This window comes from Suricata suricatta, chromosome 13, assembly GCF_006229205.1.
Source record: "Suricata suricatta isolate VVHF042 chromosome 13, meerkat_22Aug2017_6uvM2_HiC, whole genome shotgun sequence".
In the NCBI taxonomy this organism is placed as follows: Eukaryota; Metazoa; Chordata; class Mammalia; order Carnivora; family Herpestidae; genus Suricata; species Suricata suricatta.
In genome coordinates this window covers 82,125,136-82,148,378 of record NC_043712.1, presented here as the reverse complement: position 1 = coordinate 82,148,378, position 23,243 = coordinate 82,125,136, and the positions used below count along the sequence as shown (strand labels likewise).

The window sequence follows — 23,243 nt, the reverse complement described above, 5'->3', positions numbered from 1 at the left end:
AATGCAACGTCTGTTATGTTTACAATATACTTTTCATCAGAGCTCCCCATTTTATGGTGTCTTAAATAAAAGCGTAAATTGGTGCGCCTGGGTGGCTCAGTCAGTTGAGTGTCCAACTTCAGCTCAGGTCATGATCTCGTAGTTCGTGGGTTCAAGTCCTGCATGGGACTCTGTGCAGACAACTCAGAGCCTGTAGCCTGCTTCAGATTCTGTGTCTCCTCTCTCTCCCTGCCCCTCCCCTGCTTGTGTTCTTCTGTCTCTCCAAAGTAAATAAACGTTAAAAATAATTTTTTTTAAAAAGCGTAAATGTAGTAGTCTGTGGCTCCTAGAAGCTGAGTCCATGGCATTAAACTCTAGCCACCACTGCAAGTTTTGAAGGAATACTTCCTTTACTCCAAGATAGGGCACAGATATTCCCTATACTCAGAGAATGTGGCTGGGTTTCCCATTGTGCAGAGTTCCACAATAAAACTGTTCCAAATGTGAAAGCCCATATTTCTTAAAACACAATTCACCCGAAAATCATGGAAGCGAAAATGGGTATGCCCTAGTCAGGTGGGAAAATCGAAGTGCTCTACAACCAAAATGAGAGGCACAACGGAAGACAATTATCCTCTTATAAGCAATGTGGCCCCAGATGACTCCCCGTCACCAAACTTCTTAGGCAATCAACATGCACACGTGCAAGACCCACTCCAACCAAAATTCGGTACAGGACTGTGACCCGCCGGGAAGGCACCGACCGCGCCCGTTACCTGATAATGCTTCAGGGTCCCGTTGATGAGGAGGGCGGACTGCCTCTCCACCCTCTCTGAGATGGCGTGGGCCACCGTGTAGTAGGACTGCGAGCCCCTTGCACTGTATTGCATGCTGTACTCATCATCCACATCCTGCTTCGCCGTCCTGCGACACATAAAGTAGGGAGTCATCCACAGGGAACTTGGTGCCTGAATGGGGAACCTCAAATAGCTGCAGTGAGTGTGGTGTATTGATCACGTACTTCCTGTCTTCCAGTTCAAAGACAGTATCTGTAACCCTCACAAAATGAGCAAGGTGGACTGAGTCGCATCCATCTCCATTTACACATGTGGGAAGCTGTAGGCTCACAGAGGTTAACTCATTTGCCTGGACCGCATAAAAGGTAGTGGAGTCTGGGTCTGCGTGTAGGCTTGACCTCCAGCGACCGATACAAGCATGAACTGTAGCCCTGCACGTGAACTTGTGGCCACTGAGGCTTTCCTAGGCTCTCGGGATGCAAAGGTAAATCCCGTCCACAGAACAGTCTAGAGCTTGCCCAGCAGCTGAGAGAGGGAGCAAGGGCAGCAAAGCGACAGGAGAGACAGGCTGGCTTCTGCTTCCTCTGCTTGTTAACCGGCTGGCATTTTATTCCATCAAGGGCGGGGGTGGGGTGGGGGGCTCTAAACCTTTAGTAAAGAAGGAATGGCAGACTGAGAAAACAAAGTCTCCTAATGTAGGGCCTACTGCCTATTTCTGTGTGTTTCTTTTAAACCTCATCCCTTTTTATTATTTATTTGTTTAGATAAAATTTATTTATTTGAGGGAGACCGAGACAGCACAAGTTGGGGAGGGACAGAGGGACGGAATTCCAAGCAGGCTGTCAGCCTAGAGCCTGATGCGGGGCTCAAACCCATGAAGCCATGAGATCATGACCTGAGCCGAAACCAAGAGTTGGACGCTCAACTGGCTGAGCCACCCAGGCGCCCTGAAACGTCATCACTCTAAAAATGTTGTAGTTTTCATGTCATTTGCCCCCAGTGTTCTCTTAATATTAGAGCTGCATAAGCAAAGAGCTGACATAGAGGATGGCCTGGGCGAAGAATGAAGCTGGCACTTGGACACAGGGAGAAGAGGGCCCTGAGGAGTTCTGGGGTGCTGTGGAGACCCTGGCAGGAGGCGGGTTAAAGGGGACCCGGGTGAGGGGGTTCCGGGTGACTGTCGATGCCGTTGTGGAGGTGGGAAGGGCAGCGGAGCAGCCAGCTAGGGGGTGTCCGTCTGATCAGTTCAGTCCTGGGGCCAAGGGCCGAGGTGGGCGAGAGCCCAGGAGAGAGGTCAAGCTGGAGGCGGGGATTTGGGAGGAAGGAAGGACATGAGTCCCTGAAGCTCGGTCGGTGGCCCCCGTCGCCATGTTCCTTTCACACGGGTTGTGGCCGTGAGGTCGGTCAGCCTCCTTCCTTAGACAACAGTTTCTACAAGAAAATCCGTAAAGCACAGTCCTCCTGAAACATGTCGACAAGCGAGAAGACTGAGCGGTACGCACTCAATGATCTGCTTAGCATCCTTCTCAGAGACCTCTTCACTGTTTGGGTCCAGAAGTATTTTCTCTTCCGTGTCCTGCCGACTGGACTCTTCTTCTTCATCCTGGGGAGGGAACAAAGACACGGGAAAGATTCCGCTTGAGCCAGGGAACCTGGACAATGGGCATTTTCTGAAAAGCGACTGGGTGGTACTCAACCTCATAGACTGAGGAAACACAATTAAGGGAGGAAGGAAATTTAACACTTACCTGAACCAGGCATTCCATTTCTGTTAAAATCATTGAATAAGAGAATAAAAGAAACCCCCTGAGGACCCCTTAGAACCGTCAGTCCCAGGAATGAATATGTAAAAGTCATGGCAGATGAGTATTTATCATTATTTGGTTCTCAGAGTCCCGCAGACCATATCTGTTCTCACTTAGAAACATTCTAGAACCTTCTCTCCACAGCCAAACTTGAGAAGTTTACTATTATCCTTCTCATAAAAACGCTCTCTGATAATGCCAGTGGGACTCGGACGTCATCCCCCAATCATTCAAGTTAGAGGGGCTGTAGCTTGTGAACACTGCCTCTTGTGACTACTTCACATATTTCTGAGTATTTAGATTGAAACTGTCAATAACTTGACAAAGGACTCTGACCTCCCCATCTCAACTGTGTACGACATTCTGCTGATGGGTTTGAAAGCTCTGCTACATTACGTCCTCCACCAACCACTGGTGTTGAAGGCTCAGCCCTTCCAGAAGGTCCAGTAGAATCTCTTTAAAAGCGGGTTTCAAGAGAATAATGCTTTCCTGTAACTCCTCAATGAAAACAGATGACTTGAGATGATATTAATGCTGACAATCAAACCGAGGGAAACAGATCATTGGGATGGCGGGTCCGGCGAGGAGTCCATACAGCTCCTTCGTTTATCCAGGCGAGAGAGGAGTTCTGAGAGGGGGCTGTGGTTCGCCGTGAGTGGGAGACCCAGCATGAGGACTCGGGGCTTTGAGACCCCTGGGTCAGAGGTCACCCTATTCCCAGCTGCCGAGAGCTGTCTGCAGCTGTCAGTATGGGGAGGACATGTCATAGCTGATAACCTGCTTTATCTCATCTCAGTCCCTCCCCGACTCTCTTCCTCAATGACTAGATTCTTCCAATGGGTCACTAATGGACACACTCCTCCGAGTAAACAAGAAACATTTCTAAAATTGATTTTGTGAGCTTCAAAGACCTTGGAGCAGAAGTGGCCTATAAAAAATAAATTGCACGCAACCCAAAGCAGTTTAATCCAAAGCTTCTTAATGGGGTGCTTGTTTTTTTTTTTAAACATAACTTTTATTATTTTTCCTCTTTGTAAAAGTTAACAACTGTTCATGGTAGATTAATTTGGAGGAAAAAGACGAGGGGGGTCCACAAAACAGAATAAAGTAACAATTGTGTCTTAAAACTCGGGTGAGCTATACCACCCAGTCTGTGGCAACTCTGCCATGTCACTCTCTGAACTAAGATTCCTCCAACACTGCAAACACAATTAATGACCACTCACTAACAATGCTCTCACAAAGGAGAGAAAAGTCTTCTTTGAATCCTCCTATTTGTAATTATTAAGCATTTCTCCGTTGATCTAAAAAAAAGACCTTTACTATTATTTCCTAAGTTCTGGTAAAAGGGTCCAAGATTACTACTTCAGGTTCCAGATATCTCCAAGAGACTGAGGAGAAAGAGAAACATGTGTGTCCATGGGTCTTGGGTGTATCCGAGGAATTCAAACCTGAATCCCGTTTAAGGAGAAACCAGGAGGGTCAATAACCTCATCCAACCGAGCCCATAGTGCCCTCCCGTCCAAGCTTCCGGGTGTTTGACTGCAAATACGCTCTAAGGCCCACAGGACTACAGAAACTTCTAGGCGGCTGAGCCTCGGCGTGGACCAGGCTAAGGCAAGGCGCTGCCTTCCCAAAGTAATCCATCTCCAGCTCCCCCCAAAAGACCATTCCGCCACCTCCAACATAATGCCAGCTTCTCTTTTCTTGGGTTCAAATAAATTTAGAATTCACCAGGTTTCCCCATTGGCCAGGAGCTTCCAAGGGGTCGCTGTACCACAAGGCGTGTGCCATTATGGCTCTGGCTCATCCCTCAGCTCCAGGGGTCCCCCAAAGGCCACCACTGGAGGAAGAAGTGACAGACACAGGTGCCTCCCCCATCAACCTTCACACCCATCCGCTCCAAACACAGGTGCCCACATACCTCCTCCTCGTAGTCAGAATCACTCTCTTCACTGTCAGACCGGGGGGCGACTTCGTAACTATGGGAAAGAGTGGAGAGGAGAGGGGGCTTAGCTTTTTAAACTAGAAGACAATATGTACACCCGTGACCTAACTAGCATGTTCTATGTACAAATGACAAATGCGAGCCAAATGACTTGAACCAGACCGGCAAAGGGCGTGCTATTTTAGTTCCAAGATTTTACATGGACCACAAAAATCCAAGAAGCCAAAGGATGCCAGTATTTCTGCTTTATTGTTTTTTGGCTTTTTTGTTTGTTTGCTTGCTTTAAGTTATTTTGAGAGGGAAGGGGAGGGGCAGAGGGAGGGGTCAGAGGATTTGAAGCAGGCTCTGAGCTGACAGCAGAGAGCCTGATGCAGGGCTCAAACTCATGAACTGTGAGATCACGATGTGAGCTGAAGTTGGACGCTTAACCGACTGAGCCCGCCGTGAGCCCCCCGCCCCCAGTACTTCTGCTTTCAGGCTGTACCCAGGGTTCATCTCCAGCCAGGCGTCCAGCTGACTTGCTTTGGGCGCTTCTGGTCCGAACAGGACCTTGCCAGTTTCCGTGTGAGTCACTTTGACAGGGAGGTCGCTCATCTGACTGCTTTCATCTATGGGCTAGAAAGGAGAAGAAAAAAATACCCATCACCGCTTGGTGTTAACACAGCCTCCCAATTCTGTGCTGGGCATTTCTCAGCCTTTCGGCTGCCCAGCATCGAAATCCTTTCTCTGTGAACGGAAAGCTCACCACCTACGGAATCCTGGCAGGAAGGGGAAGACCACCTCCTACTCAAGAAACTGACAACATCGGCTTCTCTTGCAGCAAAGCTACAAGCACAAGGCCTCAGCTCCATCCACGGGACGCACTCACCAAGGCGGTGTATGGAGAGACCCAGAGGGCTGGGGAGGCGGGGAGCAAGGGGCATGCTGGAGGGAGAGCAGAGGACAGTGACTGGCTCTGGCCCAGTGTCAGCCACAGGCCTCTCTGTCTCTGTCGGGCACCAGCCGTAGCTTTGAGGCATGTTCTTGGAGATCTGATGAACTACCCAATATCCTATTAACATACTCCCTTTTGGCTTAAGTCTGGCAGGGCTGACTTCTGCCATTTGCAACTCAGAACCCTCAACCCGCAAATAATACTTCCCCAGATAACCGCTATTGCAAAGTCCCGGTTTCTGAGAGAAAGGGGAACAGAGGGAGGTACTGTGATTTGTGTCACCTCATGAGGAGCCAGTCTGGGCTTCTGCAGAACCAAATGGCCTGGCATCTAGAGCAGCCACAGGCAACCTGGGAGGGTCACTGTGCAGCAAAAAGCTATGCTCATCTGAAAACTGGTGAACGGGCCAAGACCAAGCTCAAGTTCATTATTAGATGCTCAGTGAAAAATGGCTTGTTCAGAAAATTAGGAGAATAAATGAAATTGCAGAGGCCGCATTTAACCTCCTTCAGAAAACAAATTGTTTTAAAAGGCATAAAAATGGGGTAATCCTATGCAAATGTGTGCAACTGATTATAGGGTGATGTCACCGCTAGGAGCGGACCCCTAGGCTAGACATTGCGGCTTTGGAAATGCTTGATTTGTGAGGAGTGCTTAAAGGCAAAAAAAAAAAAATCAGTATTTAGACAATTTATCAATTCCAAAGGATTTTTCCTAAATTTTTCTTTTATTTATTTATTTAAAAACTTTTTTTTTACATCTATTTATTTTTGAGAGACAGAGGGAGACAGAACGTGAACAGGGGAGGAGCAGAGAGAGAAAGCGACACAGAATCTGAAGCAGGCTCCAGGCTCTGAGCTAGCTGTCAGCACAGAGCCCGATGCAGGGCTCGAACCCATGAACCATGAGATCATGACCTGAGCGAAGCCGGACGCTTAACCGACTGAGCCACCCAGCGCCCCCTAAGTTGTTCTTAATTGGAGTTAAATAAAAATGGTAGGAAGAACAACATACGGTAGCTTATCTTTTATATATTATAATAAATGACCAGAGGGGTGCCTAAGTGGCTCAGTCACTTGAGCGTCCGACTTTGGCTCAGGTCGTGATCTCATAGTCCATGGGTTCAAGCCCCGTGTCGGACTCTGTGCTGACAGCTCAGAGCCTGGAGCCTGCTTTGGATTCTGTATCTCCCTCTCTCTGCCTCTCCCCCACTTGCGCTCTTTCTCTCAAAAATAAATAAATATTAAAAAATATTTTTTAAATGACCAGAAGAAATGTTCTTTCTTCTTTCTCCTCCAACAAAACACTGTAAGAATACAAAACATATTAGCAACAATCTACAAAAATTAGCTTTAAAAAAAGCAAAGGCTTCTTCCAAACTGTCTTTTTGTCTTTCTTTTATGTGTGCTAAAGCAATGCATGCGAACACCGTTACTTTGCATGCAAGATGTTTCTTCCTCATTAAAGTGAAAGGTCATCTACACACCCACACGATCAAGACCTACCAGTTGCTACCGCCTCCCTTGGAAAAGTCATCTTCCGCTACCTTGAACTATTATAATAGAGCCTGTTTCATTGCTTATGTCATGCCTCAAGGAAAATCGGGAATCACTGTAGCTGGAATTAGATCTTTGGCAAAGAGCACTGAATGAACACAGCAGAGTGTAAGAACATTATTTCAAAACAAACTGAGCAAGATGTCCACTTTGCCAACTTTAGCAAACAGAATGCACATGTGTTGAGATTAAAAGAAAAAAAAAGGGGCATGTCACGAGCCCAAGGTCAGTGGCTGGTCTTCCCAGAGAGGATAAGAGGTAAGAGCCCTGTCCCGCTCACCCACGCGTTAAATCTCTCCCTGCCTGTGGGTTAATTACAGACCCCCGTGAGGCAGGCTCAGGTAAGGCTGGAGGTTTTGACAAGTCGCTCCAATATACGGAATTCTTCCCCCTGGGCGGCCCACGGAGAGGGCCTTACACGTTACATCCTTTCTTTCCCCATGATAGTTTATAGTGGCTGAGCCACACTTATTGCTCAAGAAGTTTCTGTGCAGAGCAGTGGTTTCAACCTTTTTTTCTGGATCCAGGCTGTTCGCGTTCAGAGTACGCCTCCTATGAACAGCGATTCTAGAAGGGCTCCCCACGAAGGTTTATCAGAATCCATAAGAGGAGAAGACAGTTTGCAACAAACTCGTCCCCATCCTGCTCTGGGCACGGGGAAGGCGCGGGGTGGGAGGGGGCATGTATGCCTTCGCATACGAATCACTGGCAGAGAACTTTTGAGTTTTGGGAGGGAAAAAAAAGTTCAATAAATAAGTAATTGTGTCCTCATGATTCAGGAGAATTTTCAAAATCCTAAGAAATAACATTCAGGAATGTGCTGACGACTCTACACAGGGAAGCCCTATCACAAGCCTACAGAAAATGTCAAAAAAGAAGTTAATCAAATATGTAAGTTGTTTATGATTTCATATTGGTAATACGCTAAGGAAACTGGGTCATATTTTATGCTTCTGTATCCTTTATTGGGAAAATGTGAGTATACAATCACTTAAGGTTTTTACTCACACTCTATGAACTCAGAAACATGTAGGTGCACAGAAGATTCCAGAAGGAACACAAGAAACTTAGTCTGAGATGGAAGATTACTTTCCAGTATATCCCTTTTGTGCTATTCTAATTTTCAACTATGCTAATGTACTACTATTTTTACTTAGAAATGAATCGCTGAGTAAAAATAAAGTTGGTATTCACAGAAAATGGAGTTGTAGGGCATGGCGGGAACTCATGGAGTGGAACACAGCAGAAATGGGTGCAAAACGTCTCACCTCTCCGTCTGGTCCCAGGGCAGACTCGCCTCCCTCGGCAAGCTCTTCAGCCTTCTGCAAAGCAAGGTCAAGATGTTATGCATACGTGAATCGAGAACACGGTCACCGGAAGAACGCTGTGGCAATGCTGTGTATAAAATAGCACTTCATCATCGCTCATTGTCATCCAACAAAGCTTATGTGTCAATGCTTTTTATTTGTATTTCTCTTCACTGTCTGAGGCAAGGTGTGTCTTCCACTAGCAACCTGCAGGGAGTTGCTGAAAAGGCACGTATGACTCAAGGCTGTCACACACCAAAGTTGTGTGGGTCGTGTCTTCCAGGACCCAAATTGCTGAAGATATGAGGACATCAAGGTTGAGGTCAGCACATGAAATGTCCTCCCCTGCTTGGCACCAGGGAGACAAATCCTGATGGATCCGGCTCCACAATTCCCTTGGCAAGTTTTCTAGAAACGTCCGTCACGAATAAACTCGGAATCGCTCTTAGGTCATAAAAATACAGAATCGTACGACAATTCTGTGCGTTCTCTGGATGTTTCCCATTCACCCTAATTGGCTTTTCATAATATATAGTATTTCCACAATGGGTGAAAGGAGGAAGCGTGAAACGAATACTGTGATCTCATGAAAAATTCCGTCCTTTGCCATTTCTTAAATATTTCAATATCTTAGTCCATTAACCTCTATGTGCCTCAAAGACAGACTAAATGAAAAGCTAAGATTATGTCACGTTTTGTACATACCCGAGAGAGTCTCATCTGCAATAAACACAGACGAGTCTCAAATTTCTTACGTTTATAACAACCTCTTTGACAAGGGAAATCTTTACCATCACCTTTTCAGAATCCTTATTTTAAAGTTATGGCTGGAAAGCTCTACTCTACGTGCGTGAGGAAAAAAGAATAAACAAAAAAACTTTAGTTATTTCCTTTGTCAAGACATTTAAGAAAATGAGCTTTCCTCCCTGGGGCTCTTTAGTTAATTAAAAATATATATAATGATACAGAATCGATATGAACTCTGCTCTGTTTACTTAAGGCATTGATTATATAATACATTTTTACTTTCCATGAAGATAACTCAGTTGTCTCTTGACAAAACAGCTTTGAGAGAACATGTTCAAAACCTAACCCTTTGTCCAAACTGAAGAGACACAGTTCCCAAAAACGTCTGAAATTGTTGAAGTTCTTTCAGATTTTCTTATAAGGAATATATGGACGTATGTAGGCCAAAGCAAAGGGCATTTAAAAAAAAGCCAGTGGTCTACCAAAGAGTAAGAAATAAAATCCTGCCTTTGGTTATGATTTCCCGAGAATTTAATTTTCTATGTATGCCACCCCAGAGTGAAAACGTTCACAAGCTCAAAAGGAACAATCAGCATCAAAAAGGCACCAGCCCTGTATCTCGGCAAAGGACACAGAGCACAATGGCAGAAAAGCCCAGAAAAGAAACCGCCGTGTGACCAGCCCTTAGCGGTTCCAATTTCGGAATTCTCGGGCACCACACTCCGGCGACTGTTTTAATTAATGGGAGAAAGTCAATTAATCCCACCATTCTTTCCATACAAATCAGAAATAAGCTACAAATTCGCCCAACAAAGAAAATCAAATGAGACAATGAATAAGCCAATTTCCAATATCTCGCGAGTGGAACTGGATCCCCATTTCAATGAACAGCACATTAGGAAGCTTGAAGGACCCTAAATAATAGAATCAAAACCATTCTAACGGATACTCTTGTATGAATATGCTAGAGCCTGGCTGGTGCGTAAGCTAAAACCTGCCTCACAATCGGGCCCTGCCTTCACTTAAAATCCTCTAAAGTCATTTAAAAAATAAAATCAAATCCAACAGGCAGTGCAATATTAGATTTTGAAAATCTGGGTCTCGAATAAGACCAGCAGTGTTTGAATCCCCAGTTCTGTCACTCAGTACGAGAGACCTGAGCTGTGTGATCTTGAGCAAACCTGTGTTGGTTCCCTCTTCTGTAAAAAAGGGACCGTAACAGTCCCTCCCTCGCAGGGCTGAGGCCGGGCTGGGTCACTGCTTCAGTGTGCACGATCCAGTGCTCCGTTATATGCCGCTATGCACATATATACTGCCAGCGTCAGCCTCCACAATGCACAAGATTCAAAGACAGTCCGAAGACTAGTCTTTTATGTCCGTGACACTGGCTAGAGCAAGGCCTCAAAACTGCTCCATAAGGTGCATCCCATGAAGTCAGGGATTTCTCGTCTGTTTCGTCACGTGTGTATCCCCACACTGACAAGCGGTCTTGGCACATGAAAGGTGCTAAGTGAATGTTTGGTGAAGGAAGGAAGGAAGGAGGGGAAGCATCAAGAATTATGCTTTCCACTTACCGCAGACTCAATAGATCATCATTATTGTAATTACATGCCAATATGTTTGCAAACCATGAGAGTAGTTAAGAACACACGCAGTTCCCCACTGAACGGGCGCCCTGAATTTACACCTAACTCTGCTGCTATTACACAAGGTGGAAGCCAGGTGGCAGTCTACTCTATGGCAAGAGACGGCACATTCTCCCATCATGCTTTGGGTTCTTTCAGTTTGGTGATGATCTCTGGATTGCCCATCACACTGGAGCTTTATCCTGCCCCCATTCCCTTCTACCCGCAAAAAAATAAAGAAATAAAACACAAAAGATCCCACAAATCATCCCTTGTCTTGGTTCATCATGAGCTCCAAACAGAACCTTCACATGCAGTTACCTCCATCCTGTGATTACAAACACATCCTACATCACCAGCTGACGCCTGACACTATTTCTTTCCCACTGATTAAAAACAAAACAAAACAATCCACTGTAGTTCATCCACTGATCGGGACTAAAGGGACCCTCTCCTGGCTTCTTCTGACCTGCAAGAAGTTGGGAACGCATTATGCTTGCTGGAAGGAGAGAGGAAGGTAATTCACCCAGTGATGGCAGGGGATACAGAACAAATTACTCACAACTAAAGACAACCTGGCTTCCCAATTTCCAAGGCCAGCGGCAATTGAGAAATTCCATTCAGGAACGTGCACCGTGGGCACTGCTGCCCGCTTTCCTTGCAGAAGCTACGTTAAGACTTATTCGGCGACAGGCAGAGGAACCCTCCACGTGAAAATCCCGTGTACTCCGCACCCAGGAAAATAAACCTCAGTGGGACGCTTCCCTCACACTGCTCCCCTGACACAGGCCACACACGGCCTCAATCTGCAAAGAAATGGCTTTATACCGAATACGTCACAATTTGACCATCTGCATGATAAACCGAATGCATTTTACCCCCCAGCGGGACTTGCTGGGCTACGCTAAAACAACCTTCAAAAGCACTCACATCTCATGGACAGATTCTGTTTCAGTGGAAACCTAAGCTTTCGGAAACCACTTGGGTTATTTTTACTGTCATGTAAGTGGACTTCTGAGCATCAAGATAGGTGACCAGACAATAAAAAGTACCCAAGAATCTCAAATGAACAGCCGAACGCACATGACTGTGCTGGTCCTCTGCAGAGAAAACCAACGCCAGCATTTCTGACCCAAGTAACCGGTCAATCCAGTTAAGCAGGACTCTGATCCAAACTTTTGATACTGAACTAATCAAATGAATCTAATCACGCTGGCATTGCATTCACCTACCTTGACCACAGTCCCTACACTCAGAAGCCCAGAATTGCTTACAAGTTTTCTTCGACCTGTGAAATTGCCCTTGTAGGGGAAAATCATCATCCTGGTGGGGGAGAAACAGGAGAGCAGCTAGAATTTAAAACAAAGGTCTCAACAACATTACTATGCTTTTGCATCTGATGCTCTTTTCACGGAGAACGATACCAAGAGATTTTTCTGAGTTGTTGATATCTAAAAAGGGTAAAGACACCTTTCCTCTTATGACACTGACCAATACGGTATGCTGTGCCAGAAAGATGCCCCCCCCAACATGTCACGGTCCTGAGATTTACTCATGACAGTGTCTTCTGACAAAGAGAATACAAGAACCTTCGGGAGGGAAACCGAACGCCATGATGCGGAAGGGCCTTGGCCCAGCAGTTTCCCCCTGTGGATTCTCGGACGGTTCCTATTAGCATCGTGCGTTTCCAAGAAATGTCACAAATTAAGAGCAAGGGTGTAGTTCTGTTGGTATAAATGCCATCAAAAGATTTTGGAAGAGGGAATTAAATATTTATGTTTGGCCTGAAGTCAACCGCTTGGGAAGCTGAGCCGTGAAATGGCGATGCAACTTGACAGGAGGTTGGGGGCGGGCGGCCGGGGAGGTGGCCGGCATGGGCTCCGAACTACAGCTGAAGGGGGACTCTGATCTGCAAAGACTTACTTCAGGGAGACTCTGTAAGTCCAGGCTGTAAATTAGAGGCCTCATAATTAGAAAATTCTCTTTGTAGGAGCTAGGGAGGGAGGGGTAGGCAGAGCCCACCAGAAAGAATAAACCTTTACTTCCTACTGCATGCCTCAACAGTCAAGGGACCTGTCACGGTCCTAAAAGACATCTTACCTAATACCTAAGTGATTCTGGAAAAAAAAAAAAAAAAAGGTGGCCATTTAGTCTCTCAACATTACAGAGAATATGCAGCAGGGGGAAAGAGAAGATTTTATTTAAGAAAGTAAACAACTATAACCACATTTTAACAATTACGATCCTACATTTACACCACAGAATGGTTTCATAAAATAATTAATATTTTACTGAGCACTTACTATGTGCCAGGGTATACTCTAAATGCTTTATTGTTATGTTTGCTTATTTATCTTGAGAGAGAGAACAGGGGAGACTCAGAGAGAGGGGGGGAAAGAGAGAGAAAGAATATCCCAAGCAGGCTCTGAACTGTCAGCGCAGAGCGCAACACAGGACTCAATCTCATGAACCGTGAGATCATGACCTGAGTGGAAACCAAGAGCCAGACACTCAGCCGACCGAGCTGCCCGGGGCTCTCCTAAATGCTTTAGGTACACTTTGCCATCTAAGCCTATCACCTTCTTACAGATCCGGAGACTGAAGCACGAGGTAATAGGTCTTTTAATGAAATACTCTATAAGGGAGTGAAAGCAAATTCCTATGATATGTTTTCTTATGCAGTTATGAATTTAAAAGTCTGCAGACTAGTATGATTTATGAGACGGTGGCCCAATTTCCTACTTTAGCGTGCTCAATCCTATCTGTACACACCCTGGTGGCCTTATGTAGTCCCGTGCCCTTTTTGATTGTGTAGTCACCCGGCAGATGCTAAGAGAAGGATCATGGCAGGGGACAGAGACCTCAAGGTCATGCTGAGTGCACATCAGAGCACATTAATCCTGCCACACTGCAAAGACCGGCTTCACATAATTAGGTATTTCCATACTTTACAAATGACGCGTCCTCTAACACCTAGGTAGATACATAGAGTTCGCTTCCTATTCTTCACTTCAAGGGCAGTGACGGAAGACCAGGCTGAGAGTGAGAAGTTCCAGAATGATTTATAAATGTCATCTGTCATAGCAGCAGCGCTAATAGTGAGAAGAGAGAAGCAAACCTGGTCAAGGCAGGTTAAAGGAAACGCACTCCCCTGTTTACCAACAGCAAGAGACACAATCAGCTCCACCAGAAACAAAGAGACCTTCTGTGTTACACTGGGGCCATTGAAAAAAACTTAACCCCCTTCCATTTAAGTTTCAAGGTCAACCACACTTCTCTCTAACAGGGTAGACACGGTCACCCGCAGCCTTGCTGTCCCGTACCTGTTGCTAGAGCACAATGCTCTTGGTCCACGGAGTCAAGAAACGTTTCCCAAAACAAAGGCTTATCGATGCCTTCCTCCATTAAAACACAAACAAGCGAACCACAGACGGGCACAACGTAACAGTGTTCTGTGGGGAAACCCTCGCCAGGCCAGCACACAACGTTCAAGCCTCCGGACACGGCTTCCTCCCCAGCGGCAAAGCTGGAACAAGCCATCCTCCATCACTCCCTCTAATGGAGGGAAGAAGAACTACAGATAATCCAAACTGTCAAATAATCAGCTTTTGAAAGCATCCATTTGCTTTGCACTTGAATAAAGGTGCATCTGGAATTACGTAACTTGCTTTGAAAGAAGTCTCAAAGCCCCGTGAAAGAGAGGGTCTTCCAGAAGGAGGCTGGTTTCTTTGTTTCCTCCGTTATCCCCATTTGTCCCAGCAAGATGGCCCTGGAAGGAAAGCCAGCCGGTCCTCCCCAGTCCTGCTCAGGGCAGGGCGTGCTCAAATGCTGGGCATCCTGAGAGCACCAGGGAGGAGGCAGAGGGCTGATGATCAAGGAAAGGTTCTGCACGTTCACTGTTCACATGTGAGATAACCGGCAGGAGCCCCCCAGCGATGCCCAGCAGGCAGACCGGAGGGAGTTGCCTTCATATCCATTATTCTGTGCCAGGAAATCGGGCCCCATCCCGTTTGGTCCCAGGCTTCCTTCTCTGCATTCATCACGGTTTATCATCAGGTGTCTGGGTACGTATTCAATGAACGTCTAGCTGCCTCTCGCTCTCTGACGGAACTGAGGGAGAAAGCAAGTCTGCTCCTCCTTGCCACCTCCCTCTTTCTCCCCCAACATGGAGCCCACTGCCTAGCTTCAGCTGACGGTCCTTGAACAGATGGACAAAAGAGAAAGAATAAATGCTATCAGCAAACCTGAAGCTATGAGTTTGGAAGTAGAGAGCCAACCTATAGATCACCTGAATTGGCAGCATCGTGAAAAATATTGTGACAGGTTCCCGCTCTATACAGATTAACACAAAAATAAAGGGATAATCACCATCACTCAATTAGAGATCCTTCTTTGCCTACAATTATATAACCATCTAATACCATGGCAGGAATCCATTCATTATAAGCCAGAAGCTCAATTCAGGGACCCTTTAGCTTTTAATCACACACACCAAGTTGAATTTGAACTTTACTGCTAAAAACACCAACCGTGACCTTTTTGCGCCACCTCTGCAAAGCACACCTCCGGACTAGGAAAAAGGAGAAGTGCTATTGCATGGAGTCCCTTGTGGAATGCTACAGAGTTCTATCTCTCTGCCCGTGTGCTCTTTCTTCTCTGACCTGGAACACGTCTTTTTAAGTCAGAAACCGGGAGCTGGCATTCTGCAGAGTCTGTAATGCCACCTTGACAAGAAAATGAGGGATTTCTCACACCGACGGAATGTCTAAATCCAAGCCCTGAGTCATCGCGTGCTCCTCTTAATGCGGGAAGCTTTCTTACTCGAAAGAAGTCAGGTGCAAGAATGCACCTTCCCAATCATTTACTCCTCCTCCTTAATTATAAAGCAGGGATGGGAATTCAGGAGCCATGAAATTAATTATTTTTTTGGAAAAGCATTTCGTTCAATTATTCAGTACACAGAATAAATGATTACATGCCACCAATCTCCAATCCTCACAACTCCGGCCAAGACTTCCTGTTTCCTGCTGATGTGTGCGCCCGGGCCAATCAGGGTGTGCTATGAAAACAAAACAGGAACCAAGAACCAAATTGCCAGACCACTTGAGATTCAGAGAGGATCTGTATTCCCAGGTCTACACTGGCAGGTTATCCTTGAATTGAGGTACAATATGCGCAGGACAGAGATTCTAAATCTCACCCTTCACTTCCATGCTAATTAGGTTATATTTTACATATAACTACTTACTGCTCTCTGTAACAAACTACCTGCATTAGACATTCCCCGTACTGTGACACCAGGACAGCTAAACTGAGGGAGACGCTTTTGACTTTGTCCGTCTGAACGAATAGACTGAAATCTGTTTCAAAAGTACCCCAAGGCCATCTCTTACATGTTTATCAGCTTCTTTCCATCCGTACTCTGCTTTCCTTCTTAATTTTCATTGACCACCCTACCACACTGACATTAAACTTAAACAAATACGTATGTGTCCTCACATTCTTCCCTTTTCCATTGAGCCTGTACACTTAACTTTTCAACATTGTATGGAACAGTGAAAGGATGGACGGAACAATTTCCACTGGGAACATCCTACTGCCTGCACCCTCGGCTCCAACCTGCTGTCTGGTGTGCCTCACCACCTCTTCCATACCGGGACCGTCTGGGGGGAGTATTTTCTTTTCTTTCTTTTTTTTTTAAAAAATTTTTAAACATTTATTTACTTTTGAGAGACAGAGCATGAGCAGGGGAGGGGCAGAGAGAGAGGGAGACACAGAATCTGAAGCAGGCTCCAGGCTCAGAGCGGTCAGCACAGAACCTGATGTGGGGTTCGAACTCATGAACTGTGAGATCATGACCTTAGCCTAAGTCGGATGCTTTACTGATTGAGTCACCCACGTGCCCCAGGAGCTTGTATTAAAGGGCCTCTGACTGGCCCCTGACCAGACCGCCCTCCCCTCTGATTTACTAGGGCTCTCACCTTCTTCTTCCTCCTCCTCTTCTTTTTCTCTTTGGCAGCTTGGGCTTGCTTGTGCTCCCAAACCAGGTTGGTCAAGTTGGCCACATACTCATCAGTCTGCTGCAAAAGGTAAGCTAAACGCCTGTCTTTCTTTTGATCAATCAGTTTTCTGTAACCCTCTTCATCTTCAGCCTATGAAGGAAAGAAGAACACAGTCAGAGCACAGTAAAGCTTGGGAGACAACTCTGATCATAGGTCCTCCTTGCGGTCTGAACTCTGACTGTGGGGGGGGGGGGGCGTGCAGGCAACCTAAGGGCCAGGCTGCACACGTTCCAGCATACCATCCAGGACTGGCTGCACCTGGGGGCACTGCGCCCGCCCGCATCCCAGGGCACCGGGGCTCACGGCAGTCAGGACACTGATGTCACGTGACCAAGCCCTCGGAGTCAGCCCTTGGCTCTTCTAAGTTTCTTTGCACCCACCCCCACACACAAGAGATACAATTTGAGAATTCATCATCCGAAATGTATCCTTAACTCTGCAGTTTGGAAATTTTCAAAAACAACTGAAACTAGGGAGGAGAGTATAATGTCTCCTAGAACCAACACCAGGCAACAGGAATTAACTCGTGAGGACTCCTGCCTTCACGGCTACCCCTCCCTCAGTTCTGCTCATCAATCCCAAACTAGAGCCCCTGAAGCAAATTCCAGACATCACATCTTTTCATTCAGAAAGAGTTCAGTAAGTATTTCTAAAGGCCAAGACTCCAATGGACTCCAGGTGTAGTAAGTATAGCTTCATAGAGGTAAAGGCATTAGAAACACCACGGTTGATAGGAAAAGTCAAATCTGGGGGAGTGTTGTCACTGACGGGCACGGCGCCACGGGCCCAGGTGACTTGAGGCGAGTCGTTTAGCACCTGGAGTCTGTACTGCTGAGTAATAAAACAGGTACAGTAATTTCCACCTCTACCTCCCATTAAGCAACATTATGAGGTTAAATGCAATAAAAACTCTGATGTACTCTGGGCCATTCCAAGAGAAATCTCTTTTACGCATCCCAATAAAAAGGACAGCTCAAAATATTTTCCTCACGTGACACGCAGGATAAAAAGGGACACACCACAGAATCTTCCACTTCGTGGAAAAGCTGAGGAGCTTCGGTCCAAGGGTGTCACTCCCGCATGTGCCCGAGTGACAGCCATTTTATAACTCAGTCTAGCTGCCGTCTGACCCGTGGATGAGTGTGAACCTCAAATGCTATTATAACTCTAATTGCTTTTGGTTATGGTTGATCTCACTTGAAGAAAGAGTGATAAAAACTGTAGTTTCCCTGTTATCTGTATATTCCGTCATTTAATTGCAAAAATTAATGATTTGCAAATGCCTAATCATTAGAGTCCAACCAATCTGTTACTGAAGTTCTAATGTAGCTTCTCTCCAGTTGAATCAGACAAATTTTGACCGCTTACTGCTCAAATCACTATAAAACAGCCTTCCTGGCTAGTTAGAAATCTCATGGAGAGTCGTTTTCTCTCCAAGAAAGCAGAGGGAGGTTGGAGGAGATCTAAGGTTTAGTCGTACCTGGGTGCAGGGCCCTTTAAAATAAGGTGTTTCATCTCTGGAATTCAAAAAATTAGTGGGAAAAAAATTTCAAACCATAAGAGCACCAAGGAAGGCCTTGTCACTTGGAATTCTCCAGGTTCATAATTACGGGCCAAGGCTAATGATTTTCTCTCCATCTCATTCTCAGGCATTATGTCCCAGGTAGAATTTACAGGTCTCGTATCATTATAGATCATGCACGCTTTTAAAAATCTATGGTGTGCTCCGAGGTCCAGTTCCAAAAATAAATGGTCAATAAAACCAAACACCCAGGTCAGTGATATAAACCAATTCCTTCTGTCCTTAAATCTCCATTAAAAAATAATAGCACAAACGTAACGACCCGTGAATGGCCTTTGACAATAACACAGCTGTAACCAAAAATGCAACATTTCAAAATTAACTTAAAAGTCACTTTTTACACTGCTAGGGAGAGATTTCTACCATTAAACAAACAAAAACAGGGAGGCACCAGAGGCATCAAAAACAGACCCTCCTGGAATCGAAGTCATCACTTCATGACACATTCATGCAACGCAACCTGTGTCCTCAGTCCGAAAGAGGCAATATTTTAAACAGAACGATCGAGGGGCGCCTGGGGGGCTCAGTCGGTTAAGCGTCGGCCTTCGGCTCAGGCCATGATCTCACAGTTTGTGAGTTCGAGCCCTGCATCGGGCTCTGTGCTGACAGCTCAGAGCCTGGAGCCTGCTTAGATTCTGTGCCGCCCTCTCTCTCTGCCCCTCCCCTGCTCGCGCTGTCTCTCTCCGTCTCTCAAAAACAAATAAAAAACATAGAAAAAAATGTTTTAAGAAAGAAAACGATCGTATCCATCCTTCCAGATATGGTTGTTAAATAAAACTCCTGAAAACTGTATGACCCGCCTTCAGGTGAGAAACGATAATCTGAACAGCAATGCCACCCCAGGATATGGAAATCTCCGCCCGCCAGCCACGGTCCTGGATTTGCGGCCCGCGGCATCCAGGAAAGACAAGGTGTGCTTACTCCACCCATAGGAAGCTCAAAGAAGCGTGTTAACGGGTTCGAGAAGGCGCCTTGACCGGCTCCCTGCCGTAGCGTATTTGCCATGCTCAGTCCGGGTGCCTGCGCGGACCCCATTTCCAGCCCCTGCGGGCGGCCCCTTACCATCAGCCTTCGCATCCTCTCCTTCTCGATCCGCTCCGTCTCCTTCTTCTGCTCTCTTTCGGTGTTGGCATGCCACGTCGCCACTGCTTTGGACAGCTTCTGGATCTTCCCGGCCACGGACCGATGGTACTCCTTAAAGTCTTTCGCATGCTGCAGAATACTGTTCAGGTACTCCTACAGGGGTCAAGGGGGAGAGAAGCATCCTTAACGTCTGTTTCCCAACGTCGGCTGAGGTTTCAGCGTTGCTCAAGAAAGCGCCCAGTGGGCATTTCACGAGAGCGGGAGATCCAAATCTTCTGTGGGGCAGGTGGTGGGCCTCCTGGCATCAGAGCTGTGGGGCTGGCGAAAAACTCAGGCTCCCAAAGGCTGTCTGGGCACTAGTCTGCGGAAGAGAAGCATCTCAGGCCTTAAAAATACGGCCATGTGAAAATGGCAGGATCAAGAATGGGGAGAAGCGTGTGAAACGGCAGTGATAAAATGTAAAGCAAACCACCCCCAAATACACCCGAGGGAGGAGGGTATTTTCAGTGAGAACCAGCTCACAAAGGTCATGTCTCTTCTGCTCTAACTTAAATGCCTCAGAACCATGACTTAAAATAAGATGACGGCAGCGAGAATTGCCGCCCTTAATTCTGATCTTTTTATCTTTTTAATTAAAAAAATTTTTTTTAATGTTTATTTATTGTTGAGAGACAGAGAGAGTGTGAACAGAGGAGGAGCAGAGAGAGAGGGAGACACAGAATCTGAAGCAGGCTCCAGGCTCTGAGCTGTCAGCCCAGAGCCCAATGCAGGGCTCAAACCCACTAATCGTGAGATCATGACCTGAGCCGAAGTCGGACGCTTAACCACCTGAGCCACCCAGGTGCCCCCCAGTCTACTTTTTAAATATAGGAGGGGACATGTGTATCAATGAAAATCTCTTTTTTTTCCCAAATGAAACAAAGCTGGGACATTAAATTAAGCACCAAAAACAAACACAATTTATAGGCTTCTGATGCAAAATCAAATCCTGCATCAAAAATACTTCCACTCCCCTGGAAAGGAATGTTTTAAAAGATCTGCCCCTATCAAACCTCCAGCGGGGCCCTGGAAAAGCCCAGGAGACTGTATTTATATTGCTTATAAAAATCACCATTTTGCTCTCTTCATTCCTTTTCCTCAGGGCTGTGCCACAGGGCCACTGGCCCAGAGCAGCAGGCCGGGGGATTTTGCAAATTCAGAATGCCGATCGTGCTATGGCCCCATGGGCAGGCCACCCGCCCCTTGGCCTGTGTCCCCGTCTGTCACATGGGGTGGTTGGAACACGGGAGCTCCAAGGGACTTTTCTGTCCTCGTGATCTGTTCCCTCTGCCCTACTGAGTCTAGCTGAGGGCTCAGTGGCAGGTGCCTGTCAAGGCGGGGGCGCCCGGTCCTCGCCCCCGTACCTGGTGCTTCTGCCGACGCTTTCTCTCCTGCTCGATCTTCTGCTGCTTCTCCAGCTTCTCTGTCATGCGGGCCTCCCTCAGCGTCTGGCGCTTGCTCCGTTTGTAGGCCTTGGAGTTGAGGGCCGTCTCCAGCGTCGTGTCCCGACGCATGCAGGCTACCACCTCTTGTCTCAGCTGTCAAGGTCAAGGTTGGGGGGGGAGGGAAAGCTGCTGGGAGAGCCTCCCCCAACAGAGGCCTGGCTCCTGGACACCCCCCACTGCCCTGCTCCCATTACTGGGTGCAGAATGGGGTCTCTACAAGGTCCTCAATCCCACTTGGCCTTTTTTTGTAAATGAAGAGACTAAATCACGCCAAATGAATGCAGCATTTTCAAAAACGGTGTAAGTTTTCTTTCCAAGTAATTCAGATTAAAAAGAATATTAACAATAATTTATTGTTATTAAAGATAACAATTGTAATAATAATAATAAATTATTGTTAATATTATTAAAGATAATATTAACAATAAAACAAAACCCAAAACTTACAGCACTGTAACACTAAAAAAAATACGTGGATGGTGTCTTGGGATTTCAATAAATTAATTCGTTCTGTTTAATTATTCTAATGATATTAATTAGCTAATGAGCTTTTGAAATATTTTACTTCATTTTAAGTGCCGTACGAACATTGTCTTTTGTGTCTAAAGATTAACTTTAATGATGCTTTGCAAAAAAGAGCAGAAAAATTACTTCCTGTTCACATAGCAGCAGGTACTCAAACAATATTAATTCAATGTTAATTCTCATGCGAAAGATGGGAAATATTGGCTTTGGCTTCCCCCACTCCCAGTGATGATATTCTTTCCAAGAGATTTAAATGTCACGAGACCATGGACTTCTTTTAGATGACCATAAATGTACCACCTTATCCATATCGTGTGTTATGTGGGAATTAGCCAGCGCAGTGCCGGAGGGGGAAGGATCAGGAATAGACATTAAGACAATATAATCTAACTGAATCTCAAGTCAGCATCAACAATTGTGAATTCACTGGAAAACTTCACAGATAAAGGACTCTTCTACAACATCAAGCAAAAAAAAAAAAAAAATTCAGAGACTGCTAAGAGTCCAGCAGAGTGAAGCAAATCTGAATGTAACCGTATTTGTGAAGGTATCCTCGGTTGTTAATCATTTTCACAAAATTTTATCAAGCACTTTATCAGTGCATTTCATGAAGTCACCTATAAGAAAGGAAGTAAATGGAATTCAGGGCCTTTCATTTTCTTTCTTTTCGAATTTCAGCTGAAATCTACTCTCACGAAGCTATGGCCAAGGAGCTTGCTGTCACCGCGACACCCTTCTGAGACATTATACCCAACAGGGCTAATGTGCCCCAACCAAGGTCACATGACAGCAGCCAGTGGGGTGGCTTTGTGATTTTAGTCACATCCTGCAACAGACTGAGTCCCACAATTCAATACTTCCGAACTACTTTCATTCATTAATAATTCATTTCGCATGCCCCGAGGCCGGCACCAGGTAGACCCACCTGCCTGGCAAGCGTGGGTCCCTTCTCCCCTTCGGCTAAATGAAGAAGTGTGCGGACCAGGAGACCTGCACCTTTTGGGTCCACAGAGCGAAACTCCCCAAGGTGAAAATCATCTTTAGTTCATTGCACTAGTCTCCTACTGACTCGGCGGTTATAGAATAGATATCATGCTGGCTTTTATTAATCAGGGACGACTAAGAACCCCAGCAAGAACAAGAGATAACAGTCCGCCGATTACTCAAAACGTGAGTCTACTGTGGTCAAAGGCTTCAAACTTAGGCTTTGATGAATAATCAACAGTTAGACAACAGTTTTGTGTATTTCTATAAATGAGGAGCTATTAATTCAGTGGAGGAGAATTCAGAATGGCTACGACTCTACATCTGCGTTTACAAGAGACTCTGATCTACCCCCTTCTTCTTCTTCTTTTTTTTTGGAGTCATAAAGGCAAGCTAACCCATTTATTCTCAAGGTTTCATCTATGGTAACAAAATGCCATTACTCTGACTTTGGAAACTGTAATATAGGAGGAAAAAAAAATGTCTCTGATATACAGAAGAAAAAAAACCAGAATAATAAGCAATTCATCTTCATTCCTTTTGGCTCTATGCTGCTGGTCTAAAAGATACACTGTTTTTACTAAGTTTATATCTTTGTAACAATATTGAACAGACTTACGCTTATTTCCTATGGCTCAGATTCGCTGGGGAAAAGGTATTACCTGACGCTGGAAATTGAGTAAGCGAAGTGCTTTCAGCTCCACAGTTGCTTTGGTTCGTAAATCTGGTGGCAGGGAGCCAGGCAGGTTCTCCAGTTCTTGTATCCTATGAGCTATGCGAGCCTGGAGTCTAAAGGAGATAAGGAGATGGGGGGGCGGGGGGGGG

At 45.9% G+C, this 23,243-nt stretch overlaps 1 protein-coding gene across 2 annotated transcripts in view; it reads right to left on the bottom strand.

Annotated features, from left to right (window-relative positions):
* The window catches only part of SMARCA2 (SWI/SNF related, matrix associated, actin dependent regulator of chromatin, subfamily a, member 2), a 135,424-nt gene that overhangs the window by 111,686 nt on the left and 495 nt on the right, over positions 1-23,243 (bottom strand). For both annotated transcript variants that reach the window (XM_029920627.1, XM_029920628.1), the window contains exons 2-9: positions 20,829-21,002; positions 19,405-19,578; positions 16,680-16,850; positions 8,288-8,341; positions 5,014-5,144; positions 4,506-4,563; positions 2,279-2,379; positions 756-903 (exon numbers count right to left, since the gene is read on the bottom strand). In XM_029920627.1, the coding sequence (XP_029776487.1) occupies positions 756-903; positions 2,279-2,379; positions 4,506-4,563; positions 5,014-5,144; positions 8,288-8,341; positions 16,680-16,850; positions 19,405-19,578; positions 20,829-21,002 (1,011 nt within the window). The remainder of the gene's footprint in view (positions 1-755; positions 904-2,278; positions 2,380-4,505; positions 4,564-5,013; positions 5,145-8,287; positions 8,342-16,679; positions 16,851-19,404; positions 19,579-20,828; positions 21,003-23,243) is intronic.